Here is a 23099-nt window from a genome sequence, read left to right as displayed (position 1 = left end):
TAAGTAAAAGGTGACACTCCTTAAAATGATATTAGTTACCAGATCAACTTATACTGATATCCAGTAGTTCTGTGGTCACCATTACTGATAGTAGAACTAGTCTACAAAATCATTCATCCAGGTACCTGGACTACTACTCCACTGAGATGACCATAATGCGATTGTACATGTATTTATTGTTGGTTTTTGCTTGCATTTTAAATGACTTGCTCCATTATTTTCACATCCTTTAATTAATTTCCTGCATGTTTATCACCTCATTAAGACTGCCTTTCTAGATCATAGCCATCATTTAATTTGTGATTTAATTTTCACACCTGGATGGGTGTAGTCTCATTAACACTGAAGTAGTTCAAGAACCTTCAAGACAGAGACTATTACCACTGAATTCAAAATTAGTTTTCTCCACAATCTGAATGCGATTGCCACAGTATGTACAACTAACAGGGTGTTCCACAAACATGGCTTCAACACTACTAATTTCTCTACCATTGAGATGGAGGGAAGAAATGTCATGGGAACACCACATCAAAATAACCATTGCAAGTGACACCAAGCCAATTTGGATATATACTGCCACTCCATCACTGTTGCTTGATCAATATATATGGATTGAAATATATATAGGGCAGCAAGGAAAAGGACAATAAGTGCTGGTCTGGCCACCGATGCCCACATCTTCATTTATAGATATCTTCAATGGCACTGCTTTCTTTCCACATACAAATTTTGGAATCAGATATGCACTGAAACACATACTTTTAAAAAAATTCCACCAAAATGTAAACAACAAAAATATTCACTTGAGTGAAAGCAGAATTTATGTTAATGCTAAATTATCAGTTATGGGTTTAGTAGGACTACACCGACATGTCAGGCTTTTCTTTCCACTGCATGCTTACAGATGGATTGCACCTGAACTGGAGGGGGACTAATATTTTGGCAGCTAGGTTTGCTCATGCTGCAAGGGAGGGTATAAACCAGATTAGCGGGGGGGAAAGAGATCCTCAACAGCAGGGAGGCGAGTGCAAGGCTCAAAAGAAGATACAGTAATCAGAAATACTAGGTTGAAGAGACAGGCCGGAACACAACATGGAGCAAGGAATGCCTGTTGCATTAAATTGCACTTTTTCTTGAGACAAGAGGACTGACAGATAAGGTCGATGAATTTAGAGTGTGGATAGGTACGTGGGACTGGGATATTATAGTCATTACAGAAACATGGCTAAGGGAGGGACAGGACTGGGAGCTTCATGTGCCAGGCTGCAGATGCTTTAGGCAGGACAGAGGTGGAGGAAGGAGGGAAGGGGGAGTTGCATTTTTGATGAAGGCGAGTATGACAGCAGTTGTCAGAATCAAACTAACTGAAGGATCATCCAGTGAGGCTTTGTGGACAGAACTAAGAAATAAGAATGGGATGGTGACGTTATTGGGTTTGTACTATAGGCCCCCCAGCAGTAAATAGGAATTAGAGGAACAAATATGTCGGGATACTGGGGAGACTTGCAGGACCAATAAGGTTGGCATAATAGAGGATTTTAATTTTCCTGACATAGACCGGAACTGCCAGATCATTAAGGGCTTAGATGGGGTGGAATTTGTTAAATGCATTCAGGCAAGTTTCCTCAAGCAGTATATAGAAGGTCCTACTCAAGAAAGGGCTAAACTTGTCCTATTCTTGGTAACTAGGGCAGGACAGGTGACACAGAGAGAGAATAGGGCCCCTCAAGAACCAAAGAGGACATGCATGTGTAGAACAGCAGGAAATGGACAAGGTTTCTCAATGAATATTTCTCCTGCGTTTACCATGGAAAAAGACACGAAGACTTGGGAACTTGAAGTTAGTGGTGAAATCCTGGGGACAGTCGACATAACAGTAGAGGTGGTGGTGGATGTATTAGAATGTATGAAGGTGGATAAATCTCCTAGTCCTGACCAGAAACATCCAAGAACACTGCAAGAGGCTAGAAAAGAAATTGCAGGGTTCCTGGCTGATATTTTTACATCATCGTCAGCCACAGGTGAGGTCCCAGAAGACTGGAGGGTAGCAAATGTTGTGCCATTATTCAAAGAAAAGGGAACTACAGACCAGTAAGCTTAACATCTGTAGCGAATAAGTTACTTGAGAAGATTGAGAGATAAGATGTATATGCATTTGGAAAGACATGGCTTGATTAGGAGTAGTAGGCATGGCTTTGAGAGTGGGAGATCATGCCTCAATTTTATTTTTTAAAAAAAAAAAGAGTTCTTTGATGAAGTGACCAGGAAGGTTGACGAGGGCAGGGCAGTAGATGTAGTCTATGGATTTCAGTAAAGCCTTTGATAAGGTTTCACATGGCAGACTGCTCTGGAAGGTTAGATCGCATGGAATCCAGGGAAAACTGGTAAATTGGATACAAAATTGGCTTGATGGTTGCAAGCAGAAGGTAATAGTGGAAGGGTGCTTGTTGGGCTGGAGGCCTGTGATTAGTGATGTGCCTCAGGGGTCGGTGCTGGGCCCATTACTGTTAGTTATCTATGTCAATGACTTGGATGAGAACGTACAAGACATGATTACTAAGTATGCAGAGGACACTAAAACAGGCAGTATTGTGGACAGTGAGGAAGGTTATCAGAAATCGCAGCAGGACCTTGATCATTTGGCAAAGTGGACCAAGAAATGGAAAGTGGAGTTTAAGAGAGATAAGTGTGAGGTTTTGCATTTGCAAAGTCAAATCAAGGCAGGAGTTTCATGGTGAATGATAGGGCCTGGAGTGCAAAGGAATAGAGGAATCTTGGGAGTTCAGGTTCAGTTCTCTGAAAGTGGAGTTAGTGGCAGACAAGGCAGTGAAGGCGGCTTTTGGCGCACTGGCCTTTGTCAGTCAGGGCACTGAGTAAACAAGTTGGGAAATTATGCTGCAGTTATAGAGGACATTTGTGAGGCCACACTTGGAATATTGTGTTCAGTTTTGGTCACCTCTTATACAAAGGATGATATTAAACAGCAAAGGTGCAGAAGAAATTTACAAGAATGTTGCCTGGACTCAATGGTCTGAATTATAGGGAGAGGTTGGACAAGCTAAGACTTTTTTTCTTTAGAGCGTAGGAGACTGAGGGGGGGCTATCATAGAAGTGCGTAAGATCGTGAGAGGCATGGATAGGGTGAATGCACTCATTCTTTTCCCTAGGGTTGGAGAATCAAGAACTAGAGGGCATCAGTTTAAAGTTAGAGCAGAAAGAATAAAAAAGGGAACCTGGGGGATAACTTTTTTTTAAAACACAAATGGAATGAGCTACCAGCGGAATTGTTTGAGGTGGGTACATTAACAACATTTAAAAGGCATTTAGACAAATACATGGATTGGAAAGGATTAGAAGGATATGGGCCAAGTGAAGAGAAATGGGGTTAGTGTGGATAGACGTTTTGGTCAGCATGGACCAGTTTGGGCCTAAGGGCCTGTTTCCATGCTATTGATATCAATGACTCTCAATCTATAGCAATCCATAAAAAGTACGTGACTACAGCATTTATTTGAGAATAGCAATATCAGCGCGCTTCTCACCATACTCTGTAGTATCTTTAATGCTTCATATTTCCCTTCAAGTTGCTGTTGTGTTACCTCAAGCTCACAACGTAGAAATTCTGCTTCCTATAAAATAAAAATTTGAAATTAATGACAAAATTACAGTTCTTTGAACATAGTATCAAACATTGCACTTAAAATCAAGTTATCAATGCTGGGTTGATGCATAATACTTTGATCCATATTAATCATTCTGTGTACATTCAGCCACTAAGCAAAGTTACATGCACTACTACTCATTCTACAATAGAATATAAACATTCCATCAAAATGTGCATTTGAATGTACACCAGCAGAATTACAAAATCATTACTGCTACATAATAGCCCCCACCCCAATCTAACTGTTTATAAGCCACATATCACTGATAGAGTTTTTGTAATTGCCAGTTCTAAAGCAGGAGTATAGAGTTCTCTACGTTTAACACTAAAAAAAACAGTATGAACTAGTCAAGGGGGATTAAAACACTAATTTGGCCTCACAGCAACTTTACAATGCAAATAATTTAGAACACATTTTCATGAACTTTGAAAACTAATGAAGTTCCAAATGCAAAGTTTTATTTTTCCAGCCTTATTTTTAGTTTGCTAAACTGGAGTTAAATTTTTAAAAAGCAGCAAGTTATACTTTTTTCACACTGGTCCAAAATGTCCAATGTTTGTATTTAATCTCATTTTCAGTCTCTCCTCTTCAGTATATTTTACAAAATTGCCTTCAAAATTTACAGTTTGTTTGTTACATAACCCCACAACAGATTTTTTAAAAAGGCAATAATCTATTCAAAAGACAAGCCATTCTCAACTGAAAAAAAAAAATCACCTCCACAACTTCCTGAAGCTTGCCTTTTAACTCTTCATTTGAGATTTCAACTTGTGAGCCTGTAGGGAAACATGCAAGGCAAATATTTTACATAAAGTTGAACTTTTCATTTGCTTTATAATTTGGAACAGTGTGGATTCAGTTGACCTGTGTACTGTGTACTTTCAAAACTGCTAATTAAACATCAGTTTTTGCTAACTTGATTCAAGTGCAATTGATTATTTATTCCATAAGCTGTATTTTTGTGGAAATAATGTCTTTCCAACACTTAATTGGAGAAAAATTCTGTTTATTAATATTGGATGTCATAACCTGTGGGACAATTCAGCAACACCAGAGGAATCACTAAAAGTAGTGAAGGGGGAGAGCTAGGTTTTGTCAAGATTTCATGTGAGAACACTGCTGTTTTAGACAGTATTACTCAAAGACACCATGTAAATCAGAATTAGGAGCTGGTTCGACATCATGCTGTTCAGAATGTTGCCAATAGTGGAGAGTTCAACCCATGTTCCAGCTGGGGTAGCCCTGGGGCCTTTCTTAACCTGCCCATTGTTCAGTATCAAGGATGTTACCTCCCGAAGGAGGAGGAAGGCCACAACTGATCCTTTGAAACACAATAATTAAAAATGCAGGATCAGAAACAGAAGTTATGCAAGTAATTTTCCGTATCTGATTATAGACTTAAGACCCAAACAAGACAAGAGGTGTCCCACAAAGACAGACAACAGAAGCAGAGTACGATAATATATTGAACCATGTCAAAGGCTGCAGATAGGTTGAGAAGATGCTCCTTACGTTCCTTGAACAAATTATGTTTAATAATGCTGTTGTGAAGTCACTTGGGATACAGTACAATTTTGAATGCAAGCTATTTTATCTTATTGCTGGTAATGTTAGTGGGTGCTTCCCATTATTTGATAATGCATTAAAGTCACATCATTCTGAACTATTTCCAAAGATAAAAGGATGGCAAAGATGGTATTACAACATAGGGATAGCAAGCGAAACCAAATCAGCCTCAGTATTAGTGGATTGTGAAGTCAGTGAAATTAAAACATTCAAGACCCCAAAACTGCCCAATGGCATCCAATCAGACTTCACAAACAACAGATCCTAGACACCAAGTTGATAACTTCAACAAAAATTAATTATTAAGAAAGTAATTTTAGCAGATCACAAATGAACAAGGCAGCAGTCTAATTAAAAGCTACAAATCTAAATCCATGCTTCTTTGATCATAACTGTGTCTGCCTATTATGGGAGTGTGGTTAAGGTATAAATTATAAAGAAAATCAAAGAACTACATTTTCGTGAAATCCTTGGACAATGAGTTGTTCACAGGCATATAGAATAAGTGGAGAGAGATCAGAGAACGCAAAACAGAGTAGCCAGCCCAGAAGCTTCCAAATTGAGGGCAGCACGGTGTCTCAGCGGTTAGCCCTGTTGCCTCGCAGCACCAGGGACCGAGGTTCGATTCTGGCCTCGGGCGACCATGTGCAGTTTTGCACATTCTCCCAGTGTCTGCGTGGGCTTCCTCCGGGTACTCTGGCTTCTTCCCACAATCCAAAGATGTGCAGGTGAGGTGAATTGGCCAAACTAAATTGCTTGTAGTGTTCAGGGATGTGTAGTTCAGGTGCATCAGTCAGGGATAAATGTAGGCTAACATGGTCAGGGAATGGGTCTGGGTGGGTTACTCTTCGGAGGGTCGGTGTGGACTTGTTGGGCCAAAATGGCCTGTTTCCACACTGTAGAGATTCTAGGAAATCATTATCTCCTACAAAAAAAAAGTTATTCCTGACTCTTTGTTCCTCTTAGTAATCAACATTCCTTGTGGTTAGCTGGCTGGCACCGGTCCTCCCTTGACTGACCAATTCAACATCTAAACAACCACCAACCTCTAACACAAACAATTCAATGCCAATCTGTCTACACAGTGTCCATAATACAGTAATTAGTTTACACTGTTTTCCAGACCAGTTCCCAACAGATAACATCTGCTTCTGTTCTCTTCTCTATTCAAAGAAGTAGCTATTCAAAACTCAACTCTTAATCTAAATTAAGTTCCAAATTTTGAAAAAAAAAGAAAATTAAAATACAAATAGTGACGGTCTCAAAAGAATATTCTCTATTAATCTTTCAGACTGGAATAAACAAAATCAAAATAAAAACAAGTTACTAGAAGGGAAGATAAAAATTACATTTCTTAAAATTCAACATTTAATAGAGTTGTGAGATCATATACTCAAGAAAACCTTAGATTGGTGAGATGAACACAAGTCACACTTGGGGGCTTTAAGAAAAACATTAGTTCCAAGAGTCATTAACAAGATCAGTTTTAACCACTTACCTTCTCACCATAACTTTCAATCTCAACACACTCCATTAGGCCAAATAATTCAAACACATGAAAAAATTCTGCCTCAATCTCTCATGAACATTACTTTTTCCTGAAAAAGTTCTTGAATTCTATCTTACTCCTAAATTTTCGCCCAATGGTATCAACAATCGGATAATCAAAATTTCCTTGAAACGTTTTAAGGAAAAGAAACTTCAATTTGTACTCTGCCATATGCTAGTTTAAATTGATTTCCTTTCTGGAGAACTGTGTTTCTCATGGATCACTTGTAACTTATTTTTTTCAAAATCAGTGCAGAGATTGTACACACTTGTATAAATGTTTTTTCATCCTTTTGTACTTCATAATCCATCCCTTATGACGGGAGATTTTTACTTGAAACTTTAAAATAAATTGCATGTTATAGATGTTCAGGAAGTACCACTTTTTCACTTAAAGGGCACAAAAAACTACCAGCCAGAGTTTTCAACCAAGATAAAAATTTGAGGTTTAGACACATTATGACCGCTCTATCTAAAGTAATAAGATGTCATTCAAAAATAAATTTGAAAGGTGAGAGACATGTTAAAATTTTCACAGCTTTATCAAACCTGATCTTTAGAGTAGTGTACAATTGTTAATGCTTACCATTGCTGCTCGACCGCCTGCTTGTACTTGTCCCATCAGAAGTTGTTACTTTATGAAATGAATTGTGTAGATTACTGTATTTGGTCCAGTGGGAAGATGTAATTGCATTCTTCTCATCTTCAGTTACACTTGTACTAAAAACAGAGTCATCGACATCTGATCCATGTCTTGATCTTATGGTCTCAGCAATCGAACCTGATGTCTGTTCATAAATTCCGCCAGGTTTCCTGCAAAGGCCATCACCCAGGTCTCCACAGGACATATCATCCTCCTCTTCTGTTTTCACCTTTGATTCGTGTCTTTCAGACATTTGATGTTTCACACCTTTAGCTGCCAAACTATCTGCAGGGAAAAAAAAAGAACTGACACACAGAGAAAACGAATATGTTATAAAATAATGCAATTTAGAAAAAATGTCACTTGTGTTAAGCTGACAATCTGCCTTCACGAATTCAACAAAAACTCACTCTATAGTAAGAGCAAAGTACTTGCAGATGCTGGGAGAACTGAAACAAAAACAGAAAGCGCTCGAACTCAGTGGAGAACCAGAGTTAATGTTGAAATAATTCCTCCCTCAGTAATATGTTAGCCTTTGAGCTGTTTTTGACACTGTCCAATCTTCTGACCTGCCACCTGTTTTTGCACAGTTATCAGCTCAATGCGAGTTACATGTAAATGCTAACAATTTTATCACACACCTTCCTATCTAGGTGGTGTAGATTGGACTATTCAATGAATTTTTAAACAGAACACTTGAATTAATATAACTATTATGAATTAAATTTCAACTTGTGTCTGTATCAGTAACTCCAAAATAGCAGTTAGCTAAGATACAAACAAGCATGACAAAACGAAAAAGCTTCAAATTAAGCAATGATTGAAATTAACTATGCTTCCAACTCTCATTTTCACTACAATGAAATTCCATTGCCCCTTTTTAAACACTGCCCACCTCTGAGCCTGCTTCATGTTCATCTGTACCTCAATTCTGTGTGTCTTGGTTTCTTTAGGTTTGACAGTTTCACAACCTCCATAAAATTCAGCTCATCCAAAACTCTGCTGCCTGTATTCTAGTCTTCACAAATCACACTCATACCCCTGAGCTCACTAATTTACATTAGCTGCTCATAATTTCATGCTTTTATACTGCACATATTTTTCAGTAAATTGATTAATTTTGATTTTTTTTTGTTTGTCTTCTGTGCATATCTATTCAATTTCTGTGGGTATCTGTTTCTTGTTCACTTCCACAAATAACTGTTCACCAACATTCATGTTCAGAATTTACATCCTTGTGGTCAAACACTTTTCACAGCTTTACACCTCATTAATCTCCAACTTTAAAATTTATTCAAGACATGTCTGTTGTGTTGACAACACCATTTATTGTCCATCCCTCAAACACTGGTAGGTATCCTTTTTACCTCGTTTTTACCTTATCCTTTGAAACAGCCTAGCCAAAGAATTACACACAGACAGGAATAACATATTCTGATCTCTGCAGGGCTTTAGTGAACCAGACAGAAATGTACAACTCTTCCTTCTCCTCTCTCCCCACCCATCCCATCACCATTACTAAGCTTTATATTTCAGAATTATTTCATCAACTGAATTTAAATCCCCAGCTGCCATGATGGGATTTGAGGTCATCGTCATATCATCAGTACAGGCCTTTGGATTGTGGTTTCAACAGTATGATTACTGCTCCCATGTCTCCAGCTACTTCAGGCCTAGAAGCCAGCTATCTCATTTTTTGGATCTGATTAATTTATCCTTCCCAGGCCCCTGCTGCAATGTTCACACTGTAAAACTAACTGCCTCTATATCTCCTCCTTCTCCTTTCATGTCCATCCAAATGTCCATCTCTTCGACCAAGTTTTTAGTTAGTATTACTTTTCTAAGCCACCTATTTTGTACATTTGTGCAATAATTTAAGAACTTTTCTCTACTGAGAATACCCTATAAATGTAAATTAGTGCTTTTAAGACTCATTCTACGTAAAAATATCCTTCTGCCTTTTAATAGGGGACAGCTAATGATCTAAATCATTTTTACACAACAAATGTTACTTCAATAATCCGTTCCAACTCTGACATAATGTTTGTCATGAGCTAATGTTTAAAAATACTAAATATGACAATAGCATAGGTGAGGTGATGAAATAAATTGAAGTATCTTAAATTGAATTATCAGTCAACCAAAGATGAGAATTTTGATTTACTTAGATACACAACTAAATTCCAGCTTTCGCTAAGACTTTGAGTATTGTCCTGATCTTTCATTTTCAAAATAATTGAAAAGTTTAAGCATCACAGCTCATATGCAAGTTTGAACACTTGGAAAATAAAACATTCCGTATCTACATGTCATCAATAATAGTACACAACATGTTAAGCTCAACTGTTGTGTGGTTTTATCCATATCCACAAGGTTGAGAGAAGGCAAAGGTCAAGAACAATCATCATGCACAAACTTCTTTGTAAATGTTTATTACATACCAAGACTAAATACTGTATTAGTTGGTATTCAGAGATATACTAGGCTCAAGTCTTACACTTACATTATTGAAAGACTAAACTTTACCACCTAACACCAATCAGTCTACTCCACATACTTGTCATTCACAAGGCTCAACTTCAGGCTTCTGCCTCATTCTCTTTGCTTCTCTTCCTGCTCAACTCTTGTGCATACTGTAGTGTTCATATCAAGTGGGGGGTGTTGTAGCATCATCACAAAATTGCTCTAGGGTCCTTAAGGCCTTGCAAAACAAACCTACTTTTGCACATGATGCAATGCAACACCAGAATTCATTTGCATGTATTCTCTTCTGAACAGAAGGTAACTAGCATTTCAAACAACTAGCAAAAACAAACAGAACAGCAACCTTCAAATAGTAACAGCATAACAGAAACATAAAAATGAAGTCTTGCCAAAATCTTCCCAACAAAAGCAATAAAATGAGTTTTGGTATTCCAATGGAGATCGAAGGTATTTAATTAACTCAAAGTCACACAAAACAGTACTACCAAGGCAAAATCCCATTCATCCATTACTCCTGTTTGTTGGCTGAGTGTAGACCCAGCTAACAATGTCACCATCTGAAAACTCACATCCTTCTTTGAAAATCCTTCAGCGTTGTTGTCTACACACAATCTCCTCCTCACCACAACTTTGAGGTAAGTCTCAAACATCCCCAACTCTAAATACTCCATTAGACATGTCACGGTTTTAGCTGCCTAGGCCCTAAACTCTGGAATTCAATTCCTAAATGTCTCCAGCCTTCTTTCCTCCTCTAAGTTATTCCTTAAAATCAACCTCTGACAAAGCTTTGGGCTCTCTCATCTAATATTGTCATATGGGGGCTCACTGTCAAACTTTACTTTTCATTACCTGTGAAGTGACTTCAAACATATTAAAAGGTATCATGTAAACTAGGAACACAAAGAAAAGCTAGCTTAAGTTTCTGCTGAAATGGTAATAATAGAATGTACGTTTGCTCACTGAGCTGGAAGATTCATTAACAGATGCTTCCTCACCATACTAGGTAACATCTTCGGTGAGCCTCCGGATGAAGTACTGGTGGTGTAGCCTGCTTTCTGTTTCTATGTTTGAGTTTCCTTGGGTATAATTAACATAAATAGAAAGCAGGCTACACCACCAGTACTTCATTCAGAGGCTCACTGAAGAGGTTACCTAGTATGGTGACGAACCATCTGAAAACAAACCTTCCAGCTCAGCGAGCAAACCTACATCCAGAACCTCAACCTGAGCTACAAGTCTTCTCAAAACTTGCTATGGTAATAATAGAATTGATAAACTGGGCTACATATTTTTACGAGTGAGTCAAGTACATAAGTGACTTTTCTGGTAACTGGAGCGGTTTCTGGTGGAAAGAAATCTACACAGAAAAGTCTTCACATAACTAGGAAAGGGGACAAAATTTTCAATCATTCTTAGCCATTAACTATCATAAATTTATTGATTTATGCCCAAGGTAGATTTTGAAATGGGAAATCATTAGTGATTTGATGAAGAAGCATGAGCCTTGATTGGCCAAAAGGCAACATAATTATTGTTTTTACAGTTTATGAACCAAGTAGCAGAGCACTGAAAACCAAAAGGCTAAATAGGATCAAGAGTACAACCTCTGCATTTGAAAACATTTAGCCACTGCATTTTCAGAGCAATGTTAGACCTGACCCAAGTGCATAGCATCAAGGTTTTAAGTATTGCACTGTTGTCATTCAAATTTCAAAGAACAAGCAGAGCAGCTTCCATTAAGTTAGTACCTTTAACACAATGAAAAAACTCAAGTATGCTGTATAAGCACAAAATCAAAAACAAGTGCAAAAACAACAGCTTTAGTACATAAAGGCAAATGCTCAATGTGACAATGCTGCTCCTTTGACAAGGTTATTCTGTCTTGTTTATTCCCCCCACAAAAAAAAGGGACGTAAAGGCATAGGTTCCGATGTGTCTGGTTTATATGGGTTTTCAGGCCAATTTGTTTATAGCTAACAGATACTGCCTCAAGAAAAAGGCTTACTTTTTTTTTATAAAACACTTATACAATGAAGGGAAGTGGCTCGTTCTCAGAGTTCAGGGTTTGGTTTTTTAAGTCAGGCTGTTTTGCAGCTGCTAGTCAAGTTTTAGCTGGGAATCCAGAGAAGCTGCACTCTCTCTCCTTTAAGAACCTGTTTTTGAATTTACCTTTTTGCCAAAGTTTGGGGAAAGGGGGAGTAGTTTAGGGGATGTTGCAAGCATTTGGTATAGCATCAAGTTATGATCGAGTCATTTAGAATTTTCAGCTGTTACGTTATTCTATATACTGTTCTCTTTTGTTAGCGTATAAGTAAATTCTGTTTGCTTAAAACTGAGTGGTTGGGCCAGCTGCATCACTCCTTGAAAATCCAGTTTATATCTATTGAAAATAAATAGAAAACTTAGGGTAAGGGCTACTTTCTTGAATTGTTTTGAGGGGGTCTGGACTGGTCCATAACACAGATTGAGGAGCAGGGAAGAAAGAGAGGTTTGGAGGAAGGGGGTGAATTCAGAGGTTAAGATCAAGGCAGATGAACGCATGGCTGCTAAATCATGAATGTATAAGTGGGAAATTTGAAGGAATACAAAGTTTTATCAGAGGTCCAGACCTGGACAGGTTACATGACGATTTGAGCACAAGTTGTGTTTTAAATAGGAAGCATATGGAAATTGTAAGCAATCAGCATTAACTAGATCAATAAATCAAATATATAATTCTGCTTGAACACTCTATTTTCCTTTACACCAAGGCTATCTTCTCATTGGAGACTACATACTACTTTATCTGTGTACAAGTCAAATAAGAACTGTAATAAGTTGAAGTTTCATAATGCCTTTATTGTCAGATAAACAATCACAAAGTACTTGATATTTTTAAGCATAAATGTTTGATCATGTAAATAAGGGTTAGCCAAATTTGCTAAATTTGAGAGACCGGTTAGAAAAGAATCAGAATCATGGCGACTGAATAAAGCTTTCGCCAGCAGCTAAAGCTTGAATGGAGATGAGTGATATCACAAGGTTGGAATTAAGCAGTCTTTCCAAGTATGAAATTAGAAACAAAGTTGCAAACATTAATACTAATGCCCATTCTTTTCTCGTGGAAATGGTGGAGGGGGTAGAACAGCAGGGATCTGACAACTTCTAGTTCCAATTGAGATTCTAATGTAGTTCTTTCACATTGCAAATTTAGAAATATCTTTCAACAGACAATAAGGATAAATTACATTGTTGTTATCTTACATAGAAGTTCACCTAGTTTTCTATTTAAGTACAGGGAGGACATTTTAGGTTATCCTCGCCCTTGAACAGATGCACTGAAGCTAATTTGTAACCTTATTTCAGGGATAGAATTACCAAACAAGTTTCCCCGTGAATAGTTAACTGAGAAGTAGTTAACATTCCTCTCACTGGCCCAGACAAAGTACAAAATACAAAATAACATCCTGTTTCATATATTTGAGAATACAAAATGAAGCATTTGGTCTGCAGCGTATGGCGTAATAATTGCACAAAACAAATTCAGGAGAACATAAAAATAGGAGGAGTAAGTCAGTCATCGCTCCTAAGCCTACATTGCCCAGTAAGAACTTGACTAATCTGCCTCCCCTTACGCCAACTCATTCCTCTCAACTCCCTATGTATAAAAGGCTGTGCAATTTACTGGTCGATCACAAGTCTCACTCCAAACAATCTGGTTACTTTACATTATCGACCAGTCTGTCTCGATGACAGATGTAGAAGAAACCAATAGATGATTTCAAAAAAATGAGCACCTTAACTATGCAAGTAGCAACAACAAAGGCCTTGCTGAGCCAAAAGAAAGTCTGTCGAAGCGGGCAGGCACTAGTGCACACACACAAACATTGCTCCACCCGGCCGGAGCACCCAACAATAAAGACCGCCTGACACAAGAAGTAAATGCTTCCCTTCACCCAACTCCTCTCATTCCCAATCAGTCCCTGCTCACCTGCACCGACCTGAGATAACCGTTTCCGCCTCTTCTCCCAAAACACAAATGGCGGAGCTCACGTGATCCATCCGGGCCCGCCCCCCCGTGACGTACCCCCCAGGTAAGTCCCAGATAGCAGGAAAGAGTCTGAACAAACCCCTACAGCTAAAGTCTCAAGTCCATAACCATTACCCAGTCTGAAATTCATATACAACACATTACAAAAACTCCTTCTTCTCCAATAAGCAACACGGAGTCAGGTTTTCCTACAACAAACTGGAAGTGAACTCCAATGATTGCCTAAGTTCTTCCATTTGACCATTTATATAAAGCTGCATGACTACCTTGAGCAATGTGTGATGTCCAGTTGGAGTTTCCAAAACAACACTTTTTTTTAACTAAGAGCCTAGTTGGGCACAACTCAACTCGAATTCATCCTCACCTAAAATCCCAATCACACTTGGCAGGCAGCTCTGCTAACCACTTCTAGATCCTTAATCCAACAGCTGAAATTGACTGGTGAAAGGATTTTCTGATTTCACATTCTGCATTGGTGGGAATTGAATTCAAAATTCTTAGTCTAGGCCTTGGGATTACCACATGCAGCAACATAATCACAGCATTACTGTATTCATATACTGTAATGAGTGCTAATAAATTGATAGTCTCAGAATCTTCTAGGCGAAAGTGAGGACTGCAGATGCTGGAGAAGGGCTGCTGCCCGAAACATCGATTTTCCTACTCCTCAGATGCTGCCTGACCTGATGTGCTTTCCCAGCACCACTCTAATTTCAGCAATCCTCTAGTCTGACAGTCATAAATGAACGAGGAAAGTAACAAATTCTTGTCAGTTGGGAGAAAGGAAATCTGCCATATACTTTTTCTTATTTTCCTTTGCAGCTCAGCTTATTGAAGCAGCTCACCTGTCAACCTAATATCTGAAGAAGATCATAACACCATTAGACAATAAGACATAGGAGCAGAAATTAGGCCATTCTGTCCATTGAATCTGCTCCACCACTCTCTACATCGGGCAGACCAAACATAAACTTAGAGAACAGTTCACCTAGCATCGCAACTGGGTCCACTATTCAATCATGGCTGATAAGTTTCTCAACCTCATTCTCCCGCTTTATCCTCATAACCCTTGATCCCTTTGATAATCAAGAAGCTTACTCTAAGGCTGTGTCCTTGGATCCTAGTCTCTCCTACAAATGAAAACATCTTACCACTTTGGGGCGGCCCAGTGGTTAGCACTACTGCCTCAAAGCAGGGATCCGGGTTTGATTCCAGCCTTGGGTGACTAGCTGTGTGGAGTTTGCACATTCTCCCTGTGATTGCGTGGGTTTCCTCTGGGTGCCCTGGTTTCCTCCCATAATCCAAAGATGTGCAGGTTAGGTGAATTGGCCATGCTAAATTGCCCATAGCATTTAGGAATGTGTAGTTAGGTGCATTAGTTATGGAGTAAGTATAGGATACTCGGGTAAGGGAATGGGTCTGGGTGCAATACTCTTCAGAGGGTCAATGTGGACTTGTTGGGCCAAAGGGCCTGTAGGATTTCTACATTGTACTTTACAATCCACTCTGCCCAGGCCATTCAGTATTCTGTAAGTTTCAATTAGATTCACACACACACACACACACACACACACCATTGAGTATCGACCCAGAGTCTCTCACGTTAAACTTTTTATTCCTGGGACCATTCTTGTGAATGACCTCTGAACATGCTTTCGGGCCAAAACATCCTTCCTGAGATATGGGGCCCAAAACTGGGCACAATATTCCAAATGTGGTCTGATGAAAGCCTTATAGAGCCTCAGAAGTACATCCCTGCTTTTATATTCAAGTCCTCTCAAACAAATGCCAACATTGCATTTGCCTTCCTAATTACCGACTCAACCTGCAAGTTTACCTCAAGAGAATCCTGGAATAGAATTCCTAAGTTTCTTTGCACGTCAGACTTCTGAATTTTGTCCCCAATTTAGAAAATAGTCCATGTCTCTATTCTTCCTACCAGAGTGCATGACCTCACATTTTCCCATGTTGTACTCCATCTGCCACTTCTTCGCCCACTCTCCTAAGCTGTCCAAATCCTGCTGCAGCCTCCCCATCTCCTCAGTGCTACTTGACCCTCATCTGCAAACCTAGCTAGAATACACTCAGTTCCTTCATCTAGATCGTTAATGTATAAAGTGAAAAGTTGTGGTTCCAACACTGAGCCTTGCAGAACACTACTTGTCACCAGCTGCCATCCTGAGAGAGACCCTTTTATCCCCATTCTCTGCTTTCTGCCAGCATGCCAGGCTTCTATCCATGCTAGCACCTTGTCTCTGACGCCAAGGGCCCTTATCTTACTCAGTCGTCTCCTGTCTGGCACCTTGTCAAAGGCCTTCTTGAAGTCCAGGTAGATAACATCCATTAGCTCTCCTTGGTCTAACCTGCTCATTACTTCTTCAAAGAATTCTAGCAGGTTTGTCAGGCATGACTTCCTCTTGATGAAACCATGTTGAATTTGCCTTATTTTACCATACACTTCTAAGTATTCAGAAATCTCATCTTTCACAATGGATTCCAGGTTGTTTACCACACCGAGGTTAGTCTAATCGGTCTGTAATTTTCTGTCTTTTGCCTTACTCCCTTTTTATCGCATTAGTGATTTTCCAGTCCTCTGGGACCCTCCCTGACTCTAGCAATTCCTGAAAATCACCACTAATGCCTCCACTGTCTTTTCAGCTTTCTCCCTTAGAACTCTCCCTTAGTCCATCTGGTCCAGGTGATTCATCCACCTTCAAGCCATTCAGTTTTTCTAGCAGCTTCTCATTGGTGCTGGCCATCATAGTCTCTTGAATTTTTGGGATATCACTCATGTCTTCCACCGTGAAGACTGATGTGAAGTAATCATTCAGTTCCTCAACCATTTTCTTGTTCCCCGCTACTATATCTCCACTGTCATTTTCCAGTCACCCAAATATCCACTTTTGTTTCTCTTTCACTCTTTATATATCTAAAGAAACTCTTACAGTCTTCCTTTATATTACTGGCTAGCTTACCCTCATATTTAATCTTCTCCCTCCTGATTTCATATTTTGTTGCCCTTTGTTGGTCTTTGTAAGCTTCCCAATCCTCTGGTTTCCCACTGTCCTTCGCTATATTACAGAGGAACCTTGATTATTTGAATATAAATTATCCGAATATCGGATTACACAAAGGAGAGCTCGATTCCTGATAGAAACATTACATCAAAGAGCTGTTTCCAACACCGATCACACCTTTTGTTTACAATGATTAAAAACAAACTTAGCTTACTGAAATGCTGCCGAGAACAGTCCTGAACATGGATGGGAGCCCAGGCACCCTCTCCAAATTACTGACCGCTGTCTTTCTCTCTCTGTCTCTCCACACTTTCCCTAGAGTTCTACACAGGCCAGTACCCTAACCCCCCCCCCACCACCACCACTTCCCCCGATAATCTCTCTAACATTATCCTGTACAGGGCAAAGGTGGAAGTTGACAAAAAGTTGCAGTAGCTGAAAATGTGTTGCTGGAAAAGCGCAGCAGGTCAGGAAGCATCCAAGGAACAGGAGAATCGACGTTTCGGGCATCAGCCCTTCTTCAGGATTCCTGATTTCTTCAGCTCTGATCTCTAGCATCTGCAGTCCTCACTTTCTCCAAAAAGTTGCAGTAAACAGTTGTGTGCGCGTGTGTGTGCTATTTGGAGACTCACCCCCAAAGGCAGCAGCAGTCTTACTGGTGCTGTCCAGTCCGGTTGCCCCGGAGGGTAAGGCAGAACGTGTGGTGGGACACAGGGGGCGCAGCAGACAGATCAGGTGGCAGCGGTGGCGGGGACATCCGGGGACGGAATGTGGGTGGGGTCAGATAGGGAGAGGGGTTGGGGGGGTCAGATGAGGGTCAGACAGGGAGCAGGGTTGGGGGGGTCAGATGGGGGTCGGACAGGGAGCGGGGTTGGGGGGGTCAGGAGATTGGATGGGGTTGGGGGGGTCGGACAGGGAGCGGGATTGGGGGGTCAGACAGAGAGTGGGGTTGGGGGGGGTCAGACAGGGAGTGGGGTTGGGGGGAGTCAGACAGGGAACAGGGTTGGGGGCATCGGACAGGGAGCGTGGTTGGGGGGGGCGGACAGGGAACAGGGTTGGGGGCATCGGACAGGGAGCGTGGTTGGGGGGTGTCGGACAGGGAGCCGGGTTGGGGGTTGGAGGGAGCGGAGTTGGAGGTCGGATAGGGAGTGGGGTTGGACGGGGTTGTGGGGTCGGACGGGGAGCGGGGTTGGGGGGGTCAGACGGCGGGGGGGGGAGATTGGACAGGGTTGGGCGGTCGGACGGGGTTGGGGGGTCGGACAGGGAGCGGGGTTGGGGGTCAGACAGGGAGCAGGATTTGGGGGGTCAGATAGGGAGTGGTGTCAGACGGGGTTGTGGGGTCGGACGGGGGGGAGATTGGACGGGGTTGGGGGGTCAGACAGGGAGCAGGATTGGGGGGTCGGATAGGGAGCGGGGTTTTAGATTAGATTACTTACAGTGTGGAAACAGGCCATTCGGTCCAACAAGTCCCACCGACCCGCCACCCATCCATCCATTCACCCCTTTACCTAACACTATGGGCAATTTAGCATGGCCACTACAACTGACCTGCACATTTTTGGACTATGGGAGGAAACCGGAGCACCCGGAGGAAACCCACGCAGACACAGGGAGAATGTGCAAACTCCACACAGTCAGTTGCCTGAGTCGGGAATTGAACCCAGGTCTCTGGCACTGTGAGGCAACAGTGCTAACCACTGAGCACCGTGCCGCCCGGGGTCGGACAGGGAGCGGGGTTGGGGGGGGTCGGACAGGGACCGGGGTTGGGGGTGTCGGATAGGGAGCGGGGTTGGGGTGTTGGACAGGGAGCGGGGTTGGGAGGGTCGGACAGGGAGCAGGGTTGGGGGTCGGAGGGAGCGGAGTTGGGGGTCGGATAGGGAATGGGGTTGGACGGGGTTGTGGGGTCGGACGGGGAGCGGGGTTGGGGGGGTCAGACGGCAGGGGGGGAGATTGGACAGGGTTGGGCGGTCGGACGGGGTTGGGGGGTCGGACAGGGAGCGGGGTTGGGGGTCAGACAGGGAGCAGGATTGGGGGATCGGATAGGGAGTGGGGTTGGACGGGGTTGTGGGGTCGGACGGGGGGGGGGAGATTGGACGGGGTTGGGGGTCAGACAGGGAGCAGGATTGGGGGGTCAGAGAGGGAGCGGGGTTTTAGATTAGATTACTTACAGTGTGGAAACAGGCCATTCGGCCCAACAAGTCCACACCGACCCGCCACCCATCCATCCATTCACCCCTTTACCTAACACTATGGGCAATTTAGCATGGCCAATTCACCTGACCTGCACATTTTTGGACTGTGGGAGGAAACCGGAGCACCCGGAGGAAACCCACGCAGACATGGGAGAATGTGCAAACTCCATACAGTGAGTCGCCTGAGTCGGGAATTGAACCCAGGTCTCTGGCGCTGTGAGGCAGCAGTGCTAACCACTGAGCCACCGTGCCGCCCATGGTCGGACAGGGAGCGGGGTTGGAGGGGGTCGGTCAGGGAGCGGGGTTGGGGCGGTCGGACGGGGAACGGGGTTGGGGCGTCGGACAGGGAGTGGGGTTGGGAGGTCGGACAGGGAGTGGGGTTGGAGGTTGGACAGGGAGCAGGGTTGGGGGTTGGAGGGAGCGGGGTTGGGGGTCGGAGAGGGAGCGGGGTTTGGGGGTCGGATAGGGAGTGGGGTTGGATGGGATTGTGGGGTCGGACAGGGAGCGGGGTTGGGGGGGGTCAGACGGGGAGAGATTGGACGGGGATGGGGGGTTGGATGGGGTTGGGGGGTCGGACGGGGAGCGGGGTTGGGCAGGGTAGGGGTGTCTCGGACAGGGAGCGGGGTTGGACGTGAGTGAGGTTGGCGGGGGTCAGACAGGGAGCAGGGTCGGGTGGGGCTGGGAGGGTCGAACAGGGTCTCATGTACAGTGTGCTGCTACCGCGTCTCCTGAACAGGGAGCGGTCTTAGCAAATGCTCCCTGTGTCAATCCCATTTAACTGATAGGGGATGGGGGTGTGGGGCTCAGAAGCAAACCCTGAGACAGAGAGTGGGAGCAAGACAGGCAGAGCGAAGAAAAGGGAAACTTCATAAAACTCCAAGCCCCAGAGAAGCATTGAATCAATTAACTGAATAATCAATTATCCAAACGAAATGGTGCCCGCCCATCTTATTTGGATAATCGAGATTCCTCTGTATATACTTTCTCCTTTGCTTTTATGCTCTTCTTGACTTCCCTGGTTTGCCATGGTTGCCCCATCCTCCCTGCAACATGCTTCATTTTACCTCGGGATGAATCTCTGCTGTATCTCCTGAATTACTTCCAGAAACTCTGGCCATTGCTGTTTCACTCTCTTTCCTGCTAAGCTCTGCTCCCAGTCAATTCTACCCAGCTCTCCCTCACGCATTCGCAGTTGCCTTTATTCAGCTGTAATACCATTATCTCTGATTCTATCTTCTCCCTCTCAATTGCAGAGTAAATTCAATCATATTATGATCACTGCCACAATCTGAGAATGGTACAGTTGAGAACAGAAGTGAGTCAAACAGTCAGGGCAGGCATGGACAAGGTAGAACTAATAAATTAAACTCCATTTATTTCAATGCAAGGGGCCTAACAGGGAAGGCAGATGAATTCAGGGCATGGTTAGGAACATGGGAATGGGATATCATAGCAATTACAGAAACATGGCTCAGGGATGGGCAGGACTGGCAGCTTAATGTTCCAGGATACAAATGCTACAGGAAGGATAGAAAGCGAGGCAAGAGAGGAGGGAGGGTGGCATTTTTGATAAGAGATAGCATTACAGCTGTGCTGAGGGAAGATATTCCCAGAAATACATCCAGGGAAGTTATTTGGGTGGAACTGAGAAATAAGAAAAGAATCATCACCTTATTGGGATTGTATTATGGACCCCCAAATAGTCAGAGAGAAATTGAGAAACAAACTTGTAAGGAAATCTCAGCTATCAGTAAGAATGATAGGGTGATCATGGTAGGGGATTTTAACTTTCCAAACATAGACTGGGACTGCCATATTGTTAAGAGTTGAGATGGGGAAGAATTTGTTAAGTGTATACAAGACAATTTTCTGTATGTGGATGTACCTACTAGAGAAAGTGCAAAACTTGACCTACTCTTGGGAAATAAGGCAGGACAGGTGACTGAGGTGTCAGTGGGGGAGCACTTTGGGGCCAGCGACCATAATTCTATTAGATTGAAAATAATGATGGAAAAGAACAGACCAGATCTAAAAGGTCAATTTTGACGGTATTAGGCAAGAACTTTCGAAAGCTGATTGGGGGGCAGGTTTTCGCAGGTGAAGGGATGGCTGGAAAATGGGAAGCCTTCAGAAATGAGATAACGAGAATCCAGAGAAAGTATATTCCTGTCAGGGTGAAAGGGAAGGCTGGTAGGTATAGGGAATGCTGCATGACTAAAGAAATTGAGGGTTTGGTTAAGAAAAAGAAGGAAACATATATCAGGTATGGACAGGATAGATCGAGTGAATCCTTAGAAGAGTATAAAGGCAGTAGGAATATACCTAAGAGGGAAATCAGGAGGGCAAAAAGGAGGCATAAGATAGCTTTGACAAATAGAATTAAGGAAAATCCAAAGAGTTCTTACAAATACATTAAGGACAAAAGGGTAACTAGGGAGAGATTAGGGCCCCTCAAAGATCAGCAAGATGACCTTTGTGTGGAGCCGCAGAAAATGGGGGAGATACTCATTGAGTATTTTGCATCAGTATTTACTGTGGAAAAGGATATGGAAGCTATAGACTGTAGGGAAATAGATGGTAACATCTTGCAAAATGTCCATATTACAGAGGAGGAAGTGCTGGATGTCTTGAAACACATAAAATTGGATAAATCCCCAGGACCTGAACATGTGTACCCTAGAACTCTGTGGGAAGCTAGAGAACTGATTGCCAGGCCTCTTGCTGAGATATTTGTATCATTGATAGTCACAGGTGAGGTGTTGGAAGACTGGAGAGGCATGGATAGCATAAATATGCAAAGTCTTTTCCCTGGGGTCACCGAGTCCAGAACTAGAGGGCATAGGTTTAGGGTGAGAGGAGGAAGATATAAAAGAGACCTACGGGGCAACTTTTTCACACAGAGGGTGGTATGTGTATGGAATGAGCTGCCAGAGGAAGTGGTGGAGGCTGGTACAATTGCAACATTTAAGAGGCATTTGGATGGGTATATGAATAGGAAGGGTTTGGAGGAATATGGGCCGGGTGCTGGGAGGTGGGACTAGATTGGGTTGGGATATCTGGTCAGCATGGATAGTTTGGACCGAAGGGTCTGTTTCCATGCTGTACATCCCTATGACTCTATGACCTCAGGGTTCCTTCATCTTAAGCTTCCTTATCAAGTCTGCCTCACTGCACAACACTAAATCCAGTGTTGACAGTTCCCTGCTGGGCTCCACCACAAACTGCTCCAAAAAGCCATCTTGTGGACATTTCACAAATTTCTTTTCTTGAAATCTACTACCAATCTGATTTTCCCAGTTCACCTGCATATTGAAGTCCTCCATGATCACCGTAACTTGGCCTTTCCTACATCTGGGTGTATATTTCACACCAGCTCCTGACCACTGTTTGGAGGCCTGCACATAACTCCAACTATGGTTTTTTTACCTATGCGGTTCCTCAATTCTATGCACACAGATTCTACATCATCTCACCCTACTGTGTGTCTCACTATTGATTTAATTTCACTTGCTACCCTATCTCCTCTGCCCACCTACCTATCTTTTCAATAGGATGTAAATCCTTGAATATTCAGCTCCCAAACCTGATCCTCTTGCAGCCACATCTCTGTGATGCCCATTATGTCATACCTGCCAATTTTGATCTGCGCCACAATCTAATTTACCTTGTTCCTTATACTGCATCATTTCAGATATAACACCTTTTGTGTTGTATTCCCTGTCCCTCTTCTCATTATCATTCATTTGTTCAGTGTGCTTGAAGTTTGATTGTTAACCCTTTCCACTCTTCTCCTATTTGTGTCTGCTGGAGATTTTAGTAACTTTCCCTGAGTTCTGCACTCTTACATCCTTCTCTAATTCAGGTTTTCTAACTTCCCCTATAACTGAACCCTCTCCCTCAGTTATTTAGTTTAAAGTCATGTCTACAGCCCTAGTAATGTGATTTGGTAGGACT

The 23099-nt window shown here is 42.3% G+C and overlaps 1 protein-coding gene across 7 annotated transcripts in view; it reads right to left on the bottom strand.

Moving 5' to 3' along the window:
- Window positions 1-13966, bottom strand: part of ccdc125 (coiled-coil domain containing 125) — a 52524-nt gene extending 38558 nt beyond the window's left edge. For 6 of the 7 annotated variants that reach the window (XR_011962029.1, XR_011962026.1, XR_011962028.1 and 3 more), the window contains exons 1-4: window positions 13887-13950; window positions 7366-7707; window positions 4383-4441; window positions 3543-3629 (exon numbers count right to left, since the gene is read on the bottom strand). Coding sequence is in view for 4 of the 7 variants with exons in the window: in XM_072582246.1 (XP_072438347.1) it covers window positions 3543-3629; window positions 4383-4441; window positions 7366-7707; window positions 13887-13947 (549 nt within the window). In the remaining 3 variants the exon portion in view is untranslated. Of the gene's footprint in view, window positions 1-3542; window positions 3630-4382; window positions 4442-7365; window positions 7708-13876 lie in introns of all 7 variants that reach the window. The other variant, XM_072582236.1, reaches the window with a different exon arrangement.
- Window positions 13967-23099: the final 9133 nt, after the last annotated feature.

Source organism: Chiloscyllium punctatum, chromosome 2, assembly GCF_047496795.1.
Source record: "Chiloscyllium punctatum isolate Juve2018m chromosome 2, sChiPun1.3, whole genome shotgun sequence".
NCBI classification, from domain to species: Eukaryota; Metazoa; Chordata; class Chondrichthyes; order Orectolobiformes; family Hemiscylliidae; genus Chiloscyllium; species Chiloscyllium punctatum.
Note: the sequence above shows the minus strand (reverse complement) of the source record. Positions and strands in the feature narration are given on the sequence as shown.